The sequence below is a fragment of the Hypanus sabinus genome, chromosome 4, assembly GCF_030144855.1.
Source record: "Hypanus sabinus isolate sHypSab1 chromosome 4, sHypSab1.hap1, whole genome shotgun sequence".
NCBI lineage: Eukaryota > Metazoa > Chordata > Chondrichthyes > Myliobatiformes > Dasyatidae > Hypanus > Hypanus sabinus.
The window spans coordinates 143,832,040-143,848,401 of NC_082709.1; the positions used below are offsets into that span (position 1 = coordinate 143,832,040).

General features: G+C 37.5%; 1 protein-coding gene across 1 annotated transcript in view; it reads left to right on the forward strand.

The window, feature by feature from the left end:
• atp6ap2 (ATPase H+ transporting accessory protein 2) overlaps window positions 1-16,362 on the forward strand; it is a 46,108-nt gene that overhangs the window by 16,940 nt on the left and 12,806 nt on the right. The window contains exons 4-5 of the mRNA XM_059968254.1: window positions 8,732-8,827; window positions 9,504-9,641. Coding sequence (XP_059824237.1) covers window positions 8,732-8,827; window positions 9,504-9,641 — 234 coding nt within the window. The remainder of the gene's footprint in view (window positions 1-8,731; window positions 8,828-9,503; window positions 9,642-16,362) is intronic.

Genomic DNA, 16,362 nt, shown 5'->3' on the forward strand with positions numbered 1-16,362 from the left:
TCTTTAGCCAGAGGGTGATGTATCTGTCAGATTCATTGCCACAGACGGCTTTGGAGGCCAAGTCATTGAATACATTTAAAGTGTAAGTTGACAGGTTCTTGGTTAGTCAGGACATTAAAGGTTATAGAAGAAGCCGAGAGAATGGGTTGAGAGGAATAATAAATGAACCATGATGGAATGCCAGAGCAGATTCGATGGGCCCAGTGGCTTAATTCTGCTCCTATCTTATAGTCTTGACATCTTGTCGCAAGAAAACCTAAGTGATCAGTTGCACAAATCATTAAATATTGTTATCAGAGCGGTAAATCAAATCAAATCCTGTGCTCTCAATTCTTGACTATTTTGAGAGCTTTGTATTGAGAATGAGGTACAGCGAGAACGTTTGCTTTTGCACACAAATCAGATAGCTCTCAAGCAAATTGCTTGAAGCACTTCCATGTGCTTTTTGAAACTGAAAAATCTTTGGAGACTCAAATGCTTCATTCAGTAATCAACTCAATATTAGGCATGATATTGCTTATTTGTGAGAATTATTCATAAAGCTATATGAGATCAATCTTCAGTTGCAAGGAGATGTGAATCTTTTTGAAGTCAAGTTAGGCATCGCTACATTTCTGTCCAAGTTAACCCTATTTAAGTGCACCATTAGCTTTCACAACCTTTCCAATTTCCAAGCCTCTGAGTTGGAAGAGAAAGAAAGAATACCAGATAATGATACTCTGCCCATGTGGGTGAGCTGTATAAAGTCATGTCAGAGATTTCAGAATCTGCTCTCGATCCATATTCCAGATTGGGTAATAAATCCATTCCTGAACATTTGTAATGAGGAATTAACAGGAAGGGTGGAGGAAGAACTGATCTTGCTACAAAATGACTGAGCTGAAGCTGAGAGTCAAAAGTATATCAAGACTTTTGGTTGCAGAAAGAAACCTCTGAATAATATCCTCCACTGTGGGGAGGGGGACAGGAAAAGTCAAGATGTTCTTTATTGCCTTTCTAACATATTTAGTGGATAGCCATTTCCATGCAGTTGTCCAGCTTCTTTCAAAGCAATGCAACAGCCTACAAACTACTGAATATGGGAATCTGAGACTCCATCTGAATAACATTTTGCTTGATGTTGAGAAACTGATATCACTGCACCAAGCTCCTCCATCTCACTAAAAGGTGAAAAAGCAAGGAAATGGTGAATAGCTGGAGTAATGTATGTTCTAAAATGGATGAAAATAGTTTTTACTGTAATAAGTTGTATAACTTTAGATGGTTAAGTTTTCCATTTGTTGCTGCTTTGAATTTGCAGTTACTATTTTCTTACACTGTGCATCATAAATCGATATTCTTTTTTTCTTTTTCAATCTTTTTATTATTGTTATTAATATCAACAAAATACAATGGATATATAGGTAATGAGATTACAAACATACTCATTTCCATTGCACATGAAAGAATACATATAAATAAGTATTCCCAAATCATGAACGATACAGTATATAGATGAACAAGGTAAATCTGGGTATATCATAATATATAATAAAAAAAAGAAAAAAATTATTATGCAAAAAAACTAAACTAATAATCTAATAACTAATAAAGAAAAAAGCAAAAAAAAAGAAAAACTGGAAAAAGAAAAAAAAGGCTGTTTATAATATCTCACAAGAATACATAATCATCAGTGTCGTCAACTCCGATCCTCTCAACATATATAAAATTAAAACTGGAAAATCAAATAGACTTGAAACGGTCATATTACATCATATGAAAATATTGAATAAATGGTCTCCATATTTTTTCAAATTTAATAGAAGTATCAAATACACCACTTCTAATTTTTTTCTAAATTTAAACATAACATAGTTTGAGAAAACCAATGAAATACAGTGGGAGGATTAATTTCCTTCCAATTCAGCAAAATAGATCTTCTAGCCATTAGAGTAAGAAACGCAATCATTTGACAGGCGGAAGAAGATAAATGAAGTGAGTCCATCATTGGTAAACCAAAAATTGCAGTAATAGGATGGGGTTGTAAATCAATGTTCAATACCGCAGAGATAATATCAAAAATATCTTTCCAATATTTTTTCAAAAGCGGACATGACCAGAACATATGAGTTAAAGACGCTATTTCAGATTGACATCTGTCACAAATAGGATTTATATAAGAATAAAAATGAGCTAATTTATCCTTGGACATATGGGCCCTATGTACGACCTTAAACTGTATTAATGAATTTTTGGCACATATAGATGATGTATTAACTAATTGAAGAATTCTATCCCAATTCTCAGTAGGAATAATAAGATGAAGCTCTCTTTCCCAATATTTTTGTCTTATAAAGGGGCTCTGAATGTATCTTCATAATTATATTATAAAGTTTTGATATAAGCCCTTTTTGAAAAGGGTTTAATTCAAACAAACTCTCCAAAATACCTGAAGACACAAAATTTGGAAAAGTAGTAAGTACAGTATTTAAAAAATGCCTAATCTGTAAATATCTAAAAAAATGAAATCTAGGCAAATTATATTTATTAGATAATTGCTCAAAAGACAAAACAATTGTCCAAAAATAAATCAGAAAATCATAGTAATCCCTTAGTCTTCCAAGCCAAATAAGCTTGGTTTATAATTGAAGGGTGGAAAAAACAGTTGGATACAATAGGAATATTTAAAACAAGCTGAGTCAACTCAAAAAATTTCCGAAATTGAAACCATATACGTAGGGTATGTTTAACTATTGGGTTTTCAATTCGTTTCGGCAATTTAGAAAGAGCAAAAGGGAGAGAAGTCCCTAAAATAGAACCCAGTGCATAACCTGGTACCGATTTAATTTCCAAGCTCACCCAGTGAGGGCTAAAAGATCCATCCCAATCTTTCAACCAACATATCAAATATCTAATATTAACTGCCCAATAATAAAATCTAAAATTAGGCAATGCTAACCCACCTTCCTTCTTTGCCTTCTGTAAGTATATTTTACCTAACCTGGGATTTTTATTCTGCCATATATATGAGGAAATTTTTGAATCAACATTAGTAAAAAAAGATTTCGGAATAAAAATTGGTACCGCTTGAAAGATATATAAAAACTTAGGTAGGATTAATGCTATTAAGATGATTATTTTACCTATCAGAGACAAAGATAATGGTGACCACTTAGTAAACAAGCATTTAATCTGATCAATTAAGGGTACAAAATTAACCTTAAATAAGTCTTTATGGTTTTTTGTAATTTTAATCACTAAGTAAATAAAAGAGTCATTAACTAATTTAAAAGTAAGTTTCCATAAATTGGGACCTGTCTATTCAAAGGAAACAATTCACTCTTATTAAGATTTAATTTATACCCAGAAAAATCACTAAATTGAGCCAACAATGATAAAACTGCTGGAATAGATTTCTCAGGATTAGAAATAAATAATAATAAATCATCTGCATACAAAGATAACATGAATATCTGTCCCATGATTAATACCAGAAATATCCTGTGATTCTCTGATGGCAATTGCCAAAGGTTCTAAAGCAATATTAAATAATAATGGGCTAAGAGGACAGCTTTGTCTAGTGCCCCGAAATAAACGAAAAAAGGGAGATCTTTGATTATTAGTAAACACCGAGGCTACTGGAGTGTGATAAATCGGTTTAATCCAGGAAATAAATGTCGGACTAAAATTAAACTTCTCCAACACATTAAATAAGTAAGGCCATTCAACTCTGTCAAATGCTTTCTCCACATCTAATGAAATAACACATTCTGAAATATGTGAAGGAGTATACACAATATTCAATATCCTCCTAACATTAAAAAAAGAGTAACGGTTTTTAATAAAGCCGGTTTGATCTTCCGAGATAATTTGGGGTAATACCTTCTCCAACCTGGATGCAGGTAACTTGGAAAAAAATCTTGGAATCTACATTTAATATTGGTCTGTAGGATGCGCAATCAGTAGGGTCTTTATCTTTCTTCAATATTAAAAAAATGGAAGCTCTATAGAAAGATGGTGGCAAATTTCCCAATCTAATTGCTTCTTCAAAAACCTTAAAACCAAGGAGAAAGAGTAGCAGAAAAACATTTTTAAAAATTCTGCTGTATACCCATCTGGACCAGGTGCTTTCCCTGAATTCATGGAGGAAATAACCCCTTTAATTTCTGCATCAGTCATAGGAGCTTCCAATATTGAAAGATCCTCTGGTGATAGACTTGGGAAATTCAATTTCCCAAGAAAACCACACATGGTACCACAATCCTGAGGAAATTCAGAATGATATAGGGAAGTATAAAAATCTTGAAATGATTTATTTATCTCATCATGATTAACTGTCAAGTCCCCATTTTGCCGATGGATCTTAGTAATTTGACGTTTAACCAAAGCATTCTTCAATAGACTAGCCAATAGTTTACCCGATTTATCACTATGTATATAAAAATCAGATCTGGACTTCATCAGTTGATTTTCAATCGAAGATGTAAGTAATGAACTATATTCTGTTTGAAGTTCAACCCTTTGCTTGTAAAGCTCCTTACTAGGAGTAATCAAATATTTCTTGTCAATCTCTTTAATTTTATCAACCAATAAAAGAGCTTCCTTCTTTATGCGTTTTCTCAGACCAACAGAATAGGAAATAATCTGTCCACGTATATATGCTTTAAAAGTGTCCCAAAGTGTTCCGTAAGAAATATCTTCCGTGGAGTTGGTTGAAAAGAAAAAGTCGATCTATTCATAAATTTAATAAAGTCCGGATCTTGCAATAAGGTAGAGTCAAATCGCCATTGTCTAGCATTAGGAACTATATCCATAAATTTAAAAGAAAGTTTTAATGGAGCATGGTCAGAAATAGCTATAATATCATAATCACAACCATTTACCGAAGGAATCAAGCAAGAGTCAATAAAAAAATAATCAATTCTCAAATAAGAACGATAAACATGTGAGAAAAAAGAAAATTCCTTATCCTTAGGATGCCGAAATCTCCAAATATCAAAAAGTCCATCATCAGTCATGAAAGAGTTGATACAAGTGGCCGACTTATTGGGTGAAGTCTGAGTAGATATAGATTTGTCCATCGAAGGATTTAAACAACAATTAAAATCACCACCCATTATCAACTTATATTCATTTAGATTAGGTAAAGAAGTAAATAAGGACTTAAAAAAATCAGGTCAATCCACATTTGGAGCATAAACATTAACCATAGCAACCTTTTTATTACAAAGTAAGCCCGTAATTAACAAAAATCTACCATTCAGATCCGAAAAGATATCATGTTGGACAAATGCAATTGAGGAGTCAATAAAAATTGAAACTCCCTTTACTTTGGCATTCGAATTCGAATGGTACTGTTGACACTGCCAAGACCTAAAAAAGCGATAGTTGTCCTCCTTCCTCACATGAGTTTCTTGTACAAAAATGATATGAGCATTAAGTCTTTGGAATACTTTGAAAATCTTCTTTCGTTTAATCGGATGGTTTAAACCATTAGTATTCCAAGACACAAAATTGATGGTCTGAGCCATATTTCTAAAATCAATCCTTTGGTATAAAAAGGATTAACCAAATTAGAAACTTATGCATCCGGAAGAGGAACAAAAATAGAGAGCGGACCCGGAAGTGACGACATCATAGACATATTTGTAGTTCAAAAACAGCCCAAATGAAAAAACTAAAACAAATTGGTAAAAGAAAAATAGAGTTAGAAAACAGACCATCCCCTACCCCCACAAGAAAAAGAAAAGAAAAAGCCAAAATATGGCTAGAAAAAGGAAAAAATGAGACTAACTCTACCCCCATATCAGCGGAAGACTACTCCGTATAAAAAGGATATATATATTAAAAAAAATCCACCCAGACTTTAAAAATTATGATCACTATACTAAAACCACACTTCTTAATATATATAAATCAATATTCTTTACAGTTTGTATGTAATAGGTAGAAAAGGGTGCTAGGGATGTGGTCTGGGAACCAAGGGGCAGTAACCCAAAACAGTTGGGGAAACATTACTCTAAAAAATAGTCTGACCATTACGTTGCAGTAATACTTGGTTTTCATATGTAACTTGGAATTTAGTCTGGAAATGTCTGTTGATCAATTTCTCTTTTAAAGCACACAACAAAGACATTCTAACATACAACTGAATCTGTTAGATGGCTGAAGTAATATTTCCTGGTCACATCCCTATTGCAGGATTGGATTGGCCTCAAATATTACCATTACCAGTCGTTAAATTAATTTGCTCAGCTGATCTGAATTCAGTTCCTTGACTTCTTTAGAAGTACCTCATTGAAGTTCATCTTGATGTGAATAGTCTTTCACCTATCCCACCATGGATGTTGTTCTCTGCTTACATGAAGTTTGAAATTCACAATATTAACAGTTTGCAATTGTGTGCAGCCTTAAGGTAAAAACATTCTGAATTGCATTGCAGGAGCATTATAACAACACAAGTCCAAAACTTGAATATTTCTGACTGAAGAAATGTAGTCTGAAATTTTCCTACTTGAGTGCCTGTCATCTGCCTGTTTTCCTACATTTGCTTTTGTCATGTTTATTAATGTCTAAAGGGCTATTTATTTCCAAATTGTTGGAGTTCAGCTACATGGAAATGAAACATGTTAAGCCTAAATTGGCATATAACATTGATTTCTTATTCATTGTGAATTGTTCACGTCCATTAAAACTCTTTAATTCATGCCACAATTAGGAATATACTTTCTCTGGTCTGAGATGGGTTATCACCACAAGACTTGCAGATCAGTTTCCTTTTTCTGGTTCAGGGACATTCTTTATAGCTAATTGTGTTCTGAACTTGACAAAATTCAGACAAATGGTAGCAATTCTAGAAGTCAAATGTCATATTAAATTTATGCCAATTTGAATAATCAATTGCAATTTCCTTCATGTTTCTTTGAAGAGGAACATCCTTCTATATTTCACTCTCTCCCTGACCAGCATTGGAATGTGATGAAAACAAGTGAATGGAACTTTGAAATGTTAACTGTTTCTTTTGTCTGAGGATTTTTTTTTTCAGTTTTCTAGCATTGTTTTTCATTTTTAAATTTTCAGCATCTGCAGTTTTTAATTTTGATTTTAAAGAATGGAACAGTTATACCCTTAGGATTGAAGGAGTGTGTACTACTTTAACAAATTTAGGAGGTAACAGGGAACTTCCAGAAAAGCATTTTTTAAATTCAAATTGTTGGATAATCTAAATGTCCTTCAATTATATATTGAAGTAGAACAAGGTAAAAACAATAACAGAAAGCAGAATAAAGTGTAACAGCTACACAAAGTATAATGCGGGTAGACAATAAGGTGCAAGATCATAATGAGGTAGATTTGAGGTTGAGTCCATTTTACACTAGAGAACATCTCGAGTCTAATAACAGTGGGGTAGAAGCTATCCTTGAGCTTGGTGGTTCATACTTTTAGGCTTTTGTATCTTCTGCCTGATGGGAGGGGGAGAAGAATGTCTGAGCTTCACTGATGCAACAAGTAGTACAGGCAGTGTCCCTGGAGGGGAGGCTGGTTTCTTTGATGTGCTGAGCTTTGTCCATAACTCTCTGTAGTTTCTAATGAAACAGGCAGATCATACCAAACCATTATGCGCCCAGATAGAATGCTTTATATATGCATTGTTTTTTAAAAAAATTGGTAGGTGTCAGTGGGGACATTCCTTAGCCTCCTGAGGAAGTAGAGGTACTGCTGGGCTTTCTTAGTTGTGATGTTTACAAGGTTGGACCAAGACAGATGGTGTTCTTGTTCACTGCTAGGAACTTAAAGCTCTCAAGCTCAGCACTGTTGATATAGACAGAAGCATGTGGACCACCTTTCTTCCTGAAGAGATTGAGCAGACATTGAGATCGTTGACAGTGAGGGAATTGTTGTCATTATACTATGTTACTTCCAATCTTCCTATCTCCATGCTGTATTCTGACTTCTTGTTATTTGAGATATTGCCCACTTTGGTGGTATCACCTGCAGACTTGGAGATGGAGTTACAGTAGATCTGGCCATGCGGTCATAAGTGTATAGAGAGTAGAGTAGGTGGCTAAGCATGTAACCTTGTGGAGCAGCAGTGTTGAGAATAATTGTGGTTGAGCTTTTGTTCCCTGTCCTTATTAATTGTGGTCTGTTGATCACAAAGCCAAGGATCCAGTTGCACATGGAGAATTTGACTCCTGGGTCTTGGAGTTTTGTAATGAGCTTGCTTGGAATTATAATATTGAAGGTGGAGCTGGAGTCAGTAAACAGTATTTTAACATTGGTGCCTTTACTGTACAAATTCTCCAGAGATGAGTGTAGGGCCAATGTGACTGCATCTGCCATAAACATGTTTCATTTAGGAGGAAATATTTCTGAGATTCGTTTTCCTTAATAATGTCATTCTCTAGGCTGCAGCAAATCACTACTTCCATTTTCCTTTTCTGATAAGTTTACATTTGGGTAGAATGAAAGTCATGTTAGAGATCAGTTAATCTCTTTACAAGGGCAACTTAACAATGAACAATAACACTAGCACTGGAATACTGTATCCCGTGTATGAATAACAATAAATTCTTGGCTACTGCACTTCATTGACATTTCTACTTTATATGTTCAGCTAAATATTTTAATGATTTTTAGTGGGGACAGGAGTGAAAAAGGCAGGAGGGGCAAGATGATTAAATGATCTCTTCCATAACATGTAATTTCACTCATTTCAATGTTTTAACTTAGTTGATTTGTTGTTTTGCAGCCTGTCCCTTTCACTTTGGACACTGTTTCAAATTCTATCCACTCAATGTTTTCTGAAGAAGCACCAGTGATCCTGCAGCTAACCCCCAGTGAAGAGGTGAGTGATCAGGTATTTTTATGTATGGTACAATGCAGGATCTGGTTGGGTAATTATTGGTCTCCTGGCTGCTACCTTGTAGTCAGTGCATCCTTTTTCATAGTCACATTGACAGTTGAAATGTTGTCCCAAACTGGACTACCCTCGGTAAGGGTGGAGGTGTAGCTGCCCAGCTAAAATAAATCAAATAGTGACTGGTTGAATAACAGATGAGCTCCCTGTGAGCTGTTATCTATATTAGGATCTCTGTCAAGCAAGGCCATCCCTGCTAATGTGAAACAACTGTAAATTACACTGTTGAATTGTTAAGCTGTTAACCAACAGCTGCTTCCCCCAAAATTAGTGTCTGGTGGATCAGGCAGTTCAGCATGTGCACTTTACTCTCGGGCTGCAAAGATGAGTTAAGAAGTAAAGAACATATAAATGCAACAGGAGCTGATGACTAAACAGACTTGTCCCTGGAGATTAGCAATGTTCCAGAGAATATAGATAATCTTACTCTCAATTGAATTCAGTTTCCAAGCAAGTCATGATTTTCTCTAATTTTCACCATTTAAAATTTTTCTTTTCCTCATCTCCCTCGCTAGTGGAATTATTTAAATGTTGAGGTTCTCAATTCAGGTTTTGTTTGTGAAATTGAATAATCAAAAGATTGACAGACTCTTTATTGTTTCAGAGATTATACATGGTTGGGAAGGCAAATAGCATTTTTGAAGATCTACCTGTGACATTACGACAGATGAGAAACCGTTTGTACCAGGATAACTCTGTTTTGAGTTTGTTTCCTTCTAATTCTTTGAATAAAAATAATGAGGTAAGTAGGGAATCTTGAACTAGCATTTGTAAAACTCGGATAATCTACCATGCTCCTTCTCTTTCCACCCCCTATCCCCCACCCCAAACCACACGCATCCTCTCTGGCCTGTTTTCACCTATTACCTGCCAATTTGTACTCCACCCACCTTCCTTTCTGGTTTTGATGAAAAGTCTCTGCCTGAAGCATCAACTGTTTATTCCCTCCATCGATGCTGCCTGACTTGCTGAGTTCCTCCTGCACTTTGTGTGTTGCTCAACATTTCTACCTTTTGCATAATCTGTGTTTTTGCTAGGAACTTTGGTGCCACACTAGCAGATTTTTCCATACCATCAGATATTATTCCCAAATAATATCCTAACATAATTGAAATTCACATTTTTACAGGATGTTAGTGTATTTTTTCATGAACCCATTGGGGCCTATTAAGCTGAAGAGGAGATCAGCAAATATTTAGTGTACCTGATACTGAACCATCATGATTTCCAAGTGGTTGGGAAGAAGGTTACTTAAGTTTTACTGTAATTTTGCAAGGCACGCTCTTAAGTGCAGCATAGTTCTTGGCGATCTGCATAGTAGAACCTTTAGTACAGTACTGCTGTTTGCATCTCGGCTCTGCAGCTTTAAGTAAACACCAGAACTGATTTAGTACAGGAAGCCTTCCTAAAGCTTCCTGGACCCAGACAAATAAGCATGCCCTTTTCTGAGATGGGACATATGCAGTCAAGCAAGCAAAAATGCTGCATCATTTGAGTAACATAGTTTAATACATGCTGGGTTCAGTAAAATGTATGTGGTACTTCAATGGGAACCCAATTAAACTTAAACTTTTCACATAATAAACAGGTTGTTCTTTCTAAGCTTTGACATTGAATTTTTTTTTGTTATTTTATTTTTCTGGCCACCAGATCTAACCAGTTCCCCTCCATCACCATTCTCCTCTGCGTAGCAGAACTTGTTCACACTCAATAATTTTTCCTTTGACTCCTCCCACTTCCTTCAAACAAAAGGGGTAGCCATGGGCACTTGCATGGGTCCCAGCTATGCCTGATTGTTTGTCGGCTGCGTGGAATAGTCTGTTCCAAGCCTACGCTGCTGACCATCCCATACTTTTCCTATGCTACATTGACGTCTGCATTGATGTTGCTTCCTGCACCAATGCCAAACTCTTCGAATTCATCCACTTTACCTCCAACTTCTACCCTGCCCTTAAATTCATATAGTCCATTTCTGACACCTCCCTTTCCTTTCTCGATCTCACTGTCTCTATCTTTGGAGACAGCTTATTCACTGATATTTATTACAAATTCACAGACTCTCATAGCTACCTAGACTGCACCTCATACCACCCTACTACTTGTAAAAACACCACCCCTTCTCTCAATTCCTCCATCACTGCTGCATCTGCTATCAGGATGAGGCTTTTCATCATAGAACAAAGGAGCTGTCCCCTTTTTCAAAGAAAGGGACTTCCCTTCCTCCTCCATTAAACCTGCTTTCAACTGCATCTCTTCCATTTCACGCATGTCTGCTTTTATCCCATCCTCCCGCCATCCTACCAGAGGGTTCCTCTTGTTCTCACCTACCACTCTACCAGCCTCCACATCCAGCACATAATTCTCCGAAACTTCCGCCACCTCCAATGGGATCCCACCACCAAGCATGTCCTTCCCTCCCCTCTTTCTCCCCCACCCCCCAACCCAACTTTCTGTTTTCTGCAGGGATCACTCCCTGCATAACTCCCTTGTTCATTTGTCCCTCCCCACTGATCTCCCTCCTGGCACTTGTCCTTGCAAGTGGAACAAGTGCTACACATGCCCCTACACCTCCTCCCTCACCACCATCCAGGGCCCTAAACAGTACTTCCAGGTGAAGCGACATTTCACCTGTGCAACTGTTAGGGTCATTTACAGTGTTCAGTGCTTACAGTGTGGCCTCCTGTACATTGGTGAGACCCAGTATAAATTGGGAGTCCGCTTTGCCGAGCATCTACACTCCGTCCACCAAAACAAGTGCCACCTATTTTAATTCCATTTCCCATTCCCGTTCCGATATGTCCATGATGAGGCCACACTCAGGTTGGAGGAACATCACCTTGTATTCCATTTGGGTAGCCTCCAACCTGATGGGCATGAACATCGATTTCTCAAACTTCCAGTAATGTACCCCTGCAACCCACCCTCTCCATTTCCGATCTCCTTTCCTCTCTCTAACCTCACCTCATTAATCAACATCCCAGCTCGTTACTTCTTCCCTCCTGCAGGTTTCGTCTATCACCTTGTGTTTCTCTCTTCCTTCCCCCCCACCTTTTAAATCCACTCCTCAGCTTTTTTTCTGCAGTCCAACTGAAGGGTTTCGGCCCAAGACGTCGAATGTACTTTTTTCCATAGATGCTGCCTGGCCTGCTGAGTTCCTCCAGCATTTTGTATGTGTTGCTCAGATTTCCAGTATCTGCAGATTTTCTCTTGTTTGTGGTATTTTATTTATTTTGTTATCCAGCACAGAGTTAGTGATACAACATGAATGAGTCTTGCCAGCCCTTCGAGCCACACCACCCAGCAACCCATGATTTACCTCAACTGAATCACAGAACAATTTACAATGACCAATTAACCTACTGACTGGCGCGTCTTTGGACAGTGGGAGGAAACTGGAGCACTGGAAGAAAACTGATGCATTCCGTGAGGAGGATGTATAAACTCCTTGCAGATAGTGCCAAATTGAACTCTGAAGTATAATGCTGTGAGCTGTGATAGCATGCTAACTGCTACGCTACTGTGGCTCACGTGATGGCTATGAACTTGAGTGTTTCTTAATGAAGTGATTTTTGAGTCAATGGTACCTTTTGCTGAATAGAAAGTTGGTATATTTGAGCATTTTAATTGGATCAGAGTTCTTTATGGATACACTGAATAGACTACATCAAATAGAGGCCTATAGAGAGATACCTAGTTGATTTAGCCACGATTGAATAGCTTCCTGATAAACAGCGCTCTCTCTCGAAAAGGAGTTGATTGACTTCAATTAACTGTATTCTGTTTTGTGAAGGATCATGCCAGAGGAGTGTGTACCTGTTTAAATTCCCATTGTGCTCTATTTTAATTGGGCTTCTTGATGCCTTTTCCTATCAATAGGACTCTGCTTTTCTAAAATTTAGCTCTTTCAACATTTGTACCTGACCTGAAGCAGAAAACAAATTGCAAATCAGTGAGCAGATTATTAGTGAATAATCACTGTTTGAAGGCATCTTTCATCACATGCATGGTAGGTTGATGGGGCACAGCCTGCAAGATTTTTTTTTTGCTTTTCTACCCTCCATGCATCCTATCCAAAAATGATGAAGCAGCCTGCATCCTCTAGCCTGAACTTTAATTCACTGTTCCTCTTAAATATAATGTTTCATTCTTGAGTAATGTTTTGAAGAGCAATTTTGAACTCTATTAGAATATCTGCCAAGTCTACTTGGTCTTAACATTTTTTCAGGAAAGAGTACCTTGCAGTGGGTGGCTCTCGAACAGCATTCTATTTGTAACATGTTGTAGGGGAAGACAGAAACTAATGAGCATAGTTTTAATGTGGGAGAGGAAAAAAAATAAGTGACTTGAGGGGCAACTTTTCTACCTAGAAGATGGCGAGTATATGGAATGAGCTGCCAGATGCATTTGAGACAGGGACAATGGAAACATTGAGATTCTTCAGGTGCTGAAGGTCCAGAGGCAACATACACTAGGAACTTGGCAGGTTAGTTGGTATCTATGAAGAAAAATGAACATTTGATGCTTTAGGCCAAGAACTTTCATCTGGATTGAAAAGGAAGAGGGCAAACAACAGAATTGCATTCCTTCAGCACTGTGTGTGTGTGTGTGTATGTACAATAGCATCGTTTTAAAAAGCACTTGGATAGGTACATGGAGGGGTATGGGCCAAACAGAGAACATTGGGACTAGCAAGGCAGATAATACATTCACCATGGACTCAATGGGTCAAGTGGCCTGTATCCATGCTGTATCGCCCTTTGACTCTAAAATGTGCAATCCACAGAAAAGCATCATGCTTCTGATTGATCTACAAGAAAGCATCCCATAAAGAACTAACAATCAAAGGTGAGAATTTGCTTTTTCGAACACACTGACATGACATCTATGCTATCAATAAGCTAGCCTATTCCAGGTTATACATTTATAGGTTAAAATTTGTACTAAATAAAAATGTGAATGTTCACATGATGTCAAATTTGTGGAGAGATTGCAAACTGTTGCAAGAAACAAGATTGTTATAGTAGGTGATCTGAACTTTTCCATATATTGACTGTGACTCGCATACTGTAAAAGGACTAGATGGATTGAGTTTGTCAAATGTGTTCAGGAAAGTTTTCTTAATCAGTACGTGGAAGTCCCATTGAGAGAGTGAGCCATACTTGATCTGCTATTAGGGAATGAGGCAGCGCAGGTGACAAGTTTTTACAGGTGAACACTTTGCATCTAGTGTTGCAAGAATCTGTAGAAGTCAGGCAAAACAGCATCTGCTTCATGGACTCTCTATATAGATTACATAGTGGGTTGTGTTGGCTGTTGAGGCAAATTAGGATGGATAAATCCCTAGGGCCTGACAGAGTGTTTCCTTGGACCTGTGGGAGGCAAGGGCAGAAATTATCGCAGCCCTAGCAGAGATATTTAAATCATCCTTAGTGACAGGTGAAGTTATGGAAGGTTTGGAGGATGGCCAATGTTCTGCTGTTTAAGAAAGGCTGTAAAAAATAACTAGGAAAAAATAAACTAGGAAATTATAGGCCAGTGGGAAAGTTATTGGAATATATTCTAATATTGAGTATTTGGATAGATGTGGACTGATTAAGGATAGTCAGCATGGCTTTGTGCTTGGTAGGTCATGTGCAACCAATTTTAGAGTTTTTTTGAGGAAGTTACCAGGAAGGTTGATGAAGGCAAGGCAGTGGATATTATCTACATGGACTTTAGCAAGGCATTCAAGATGAAGTAGTAAATCGGATTAGGCAATGGCTTTGTAGGAAAGGCCAGAGAGTGTTAGTAGGTGGCTGTCTTTCTGACTAGGGGCTTGTGACTAGTGGAGTGCCACAAGGATTAATGTTGGCTCCATTGTTGTTTGTCATCTATATCAATGATCTGAATGATAATGTGGTTAACTGGATCAGCAAATTTGTGGATGACACCATGAATGGGGTGTAGTGAACAGTGAGGAAGACTACCATGGCTTGCAGCTGTATCTGGAAAAATGTGTTGCACTTTGGTAGGACTAAACCAGGGTAAGTAATCCTTGCATAATGAACTTGCCGTAGAAGAAAAGGATCTGGGAATATAGATACATAATTCACTGAAAGTGGTGTCACAGGATAAAAGGGTTGTAAAGACAGCTTTTGGCATATTGGTCTTCATAAATTAAAAGTATTGAGTTCAGGAGATGGGATGTCATATTGGAGTTGTACAAGACATTGGCGAGGCTTATTTGGAGTATTCTGTGCAGTTTTGGTCACTTCCCTACAGGGAAGATGTAAATAAGGTTGAAAGACTACTGTGAAAATTTATAAGGATGTTGCTGGATCTGGAAGGCCTGAAAAGATTGGGTTTGTGAGGGGGTTGTGAGGGAAACAAGTTGCCAGTGCAGGTGGTGCATGCAAGCTCAATTTCAACACTTAAGAGAAGTTTGGATAGGTACATGGATGGTAGGGGGTGTGGAGAGTTATGGTCTCGGTGCAGGTCGATGGGAGTAGGCAGTTTAAATGGCTCAAAATGGTCTAAATCAGATTTATTATCACAGGCATGTGATGTGAAATTTGTTAACTTAGCAGCAGCAATTCAATGCAATACATAATGTAGCAGAGAGAAAAAATAATAAAATAAAACATAATAAATAAACAAGTAAATCAATTATATATATTGAATAAATTATTTAAAAATGCGCATAAACAGAAATACTGTGTGTTTAAAAGAAGTGAGGTAGTTTCTGAAGCTTCAATGTCCATTTAGGAATCGGATAGCAGAAGGGAAGGAACTATTCCTGAATTGCTGAGTGTGTGCCTTCAGGCTTCTGTATCTCCTACCTGATGGTAACAGTGAGAAAAGGGCATGCCCTGAGTGCTGGAGGTCCTTAATAATGGATGCTGCCTTTTTGAGACATTGCTCCCTAAAGATGTCCTGGGTACTTTGTAGGCTAGTGCCCAAGGTGGAGCTGACTAGATTTACAACCTTCTGCAGCTTATTTTGGTCCTGTGCCATAGCCCCTCCATACCAGACAGTGATGCAGCCAGTCAGAATGCTCTCCACGGTACAACTGTAGAAGTTTTGAGTATATTTGTTGACATGCCAAATCTCTTCAAACTCTATCTAATGAAGTATAGCCATTGTCTTGCTGTCTTTATGACTATGTTGGGACCAGGTTAGAACCTCTGATCTTGACACCTAGGAACTTGAAGCTGCTTACTCTCTCCACTTCTGATCCATTTGAGGATTGGTATGTGTTTTTTCACCTTGCCCTTCCTGAAATCCTCAGTCAGCTTTTGTCTTACTGACGTTGAGTGCCAGGTTGTTGCTGTGACACCATTCCACTAGTAGGCATATCTCACTCCTGTATGCACTCTTGTCATCACCTGAGATTCTACCAACAATGGTTGTATCATCAGCAAATTTGTAGATGGCATCTGAGCTACGCCTAGCAACATGGTTATGTGGCTGAAGAGCCTGTTTCA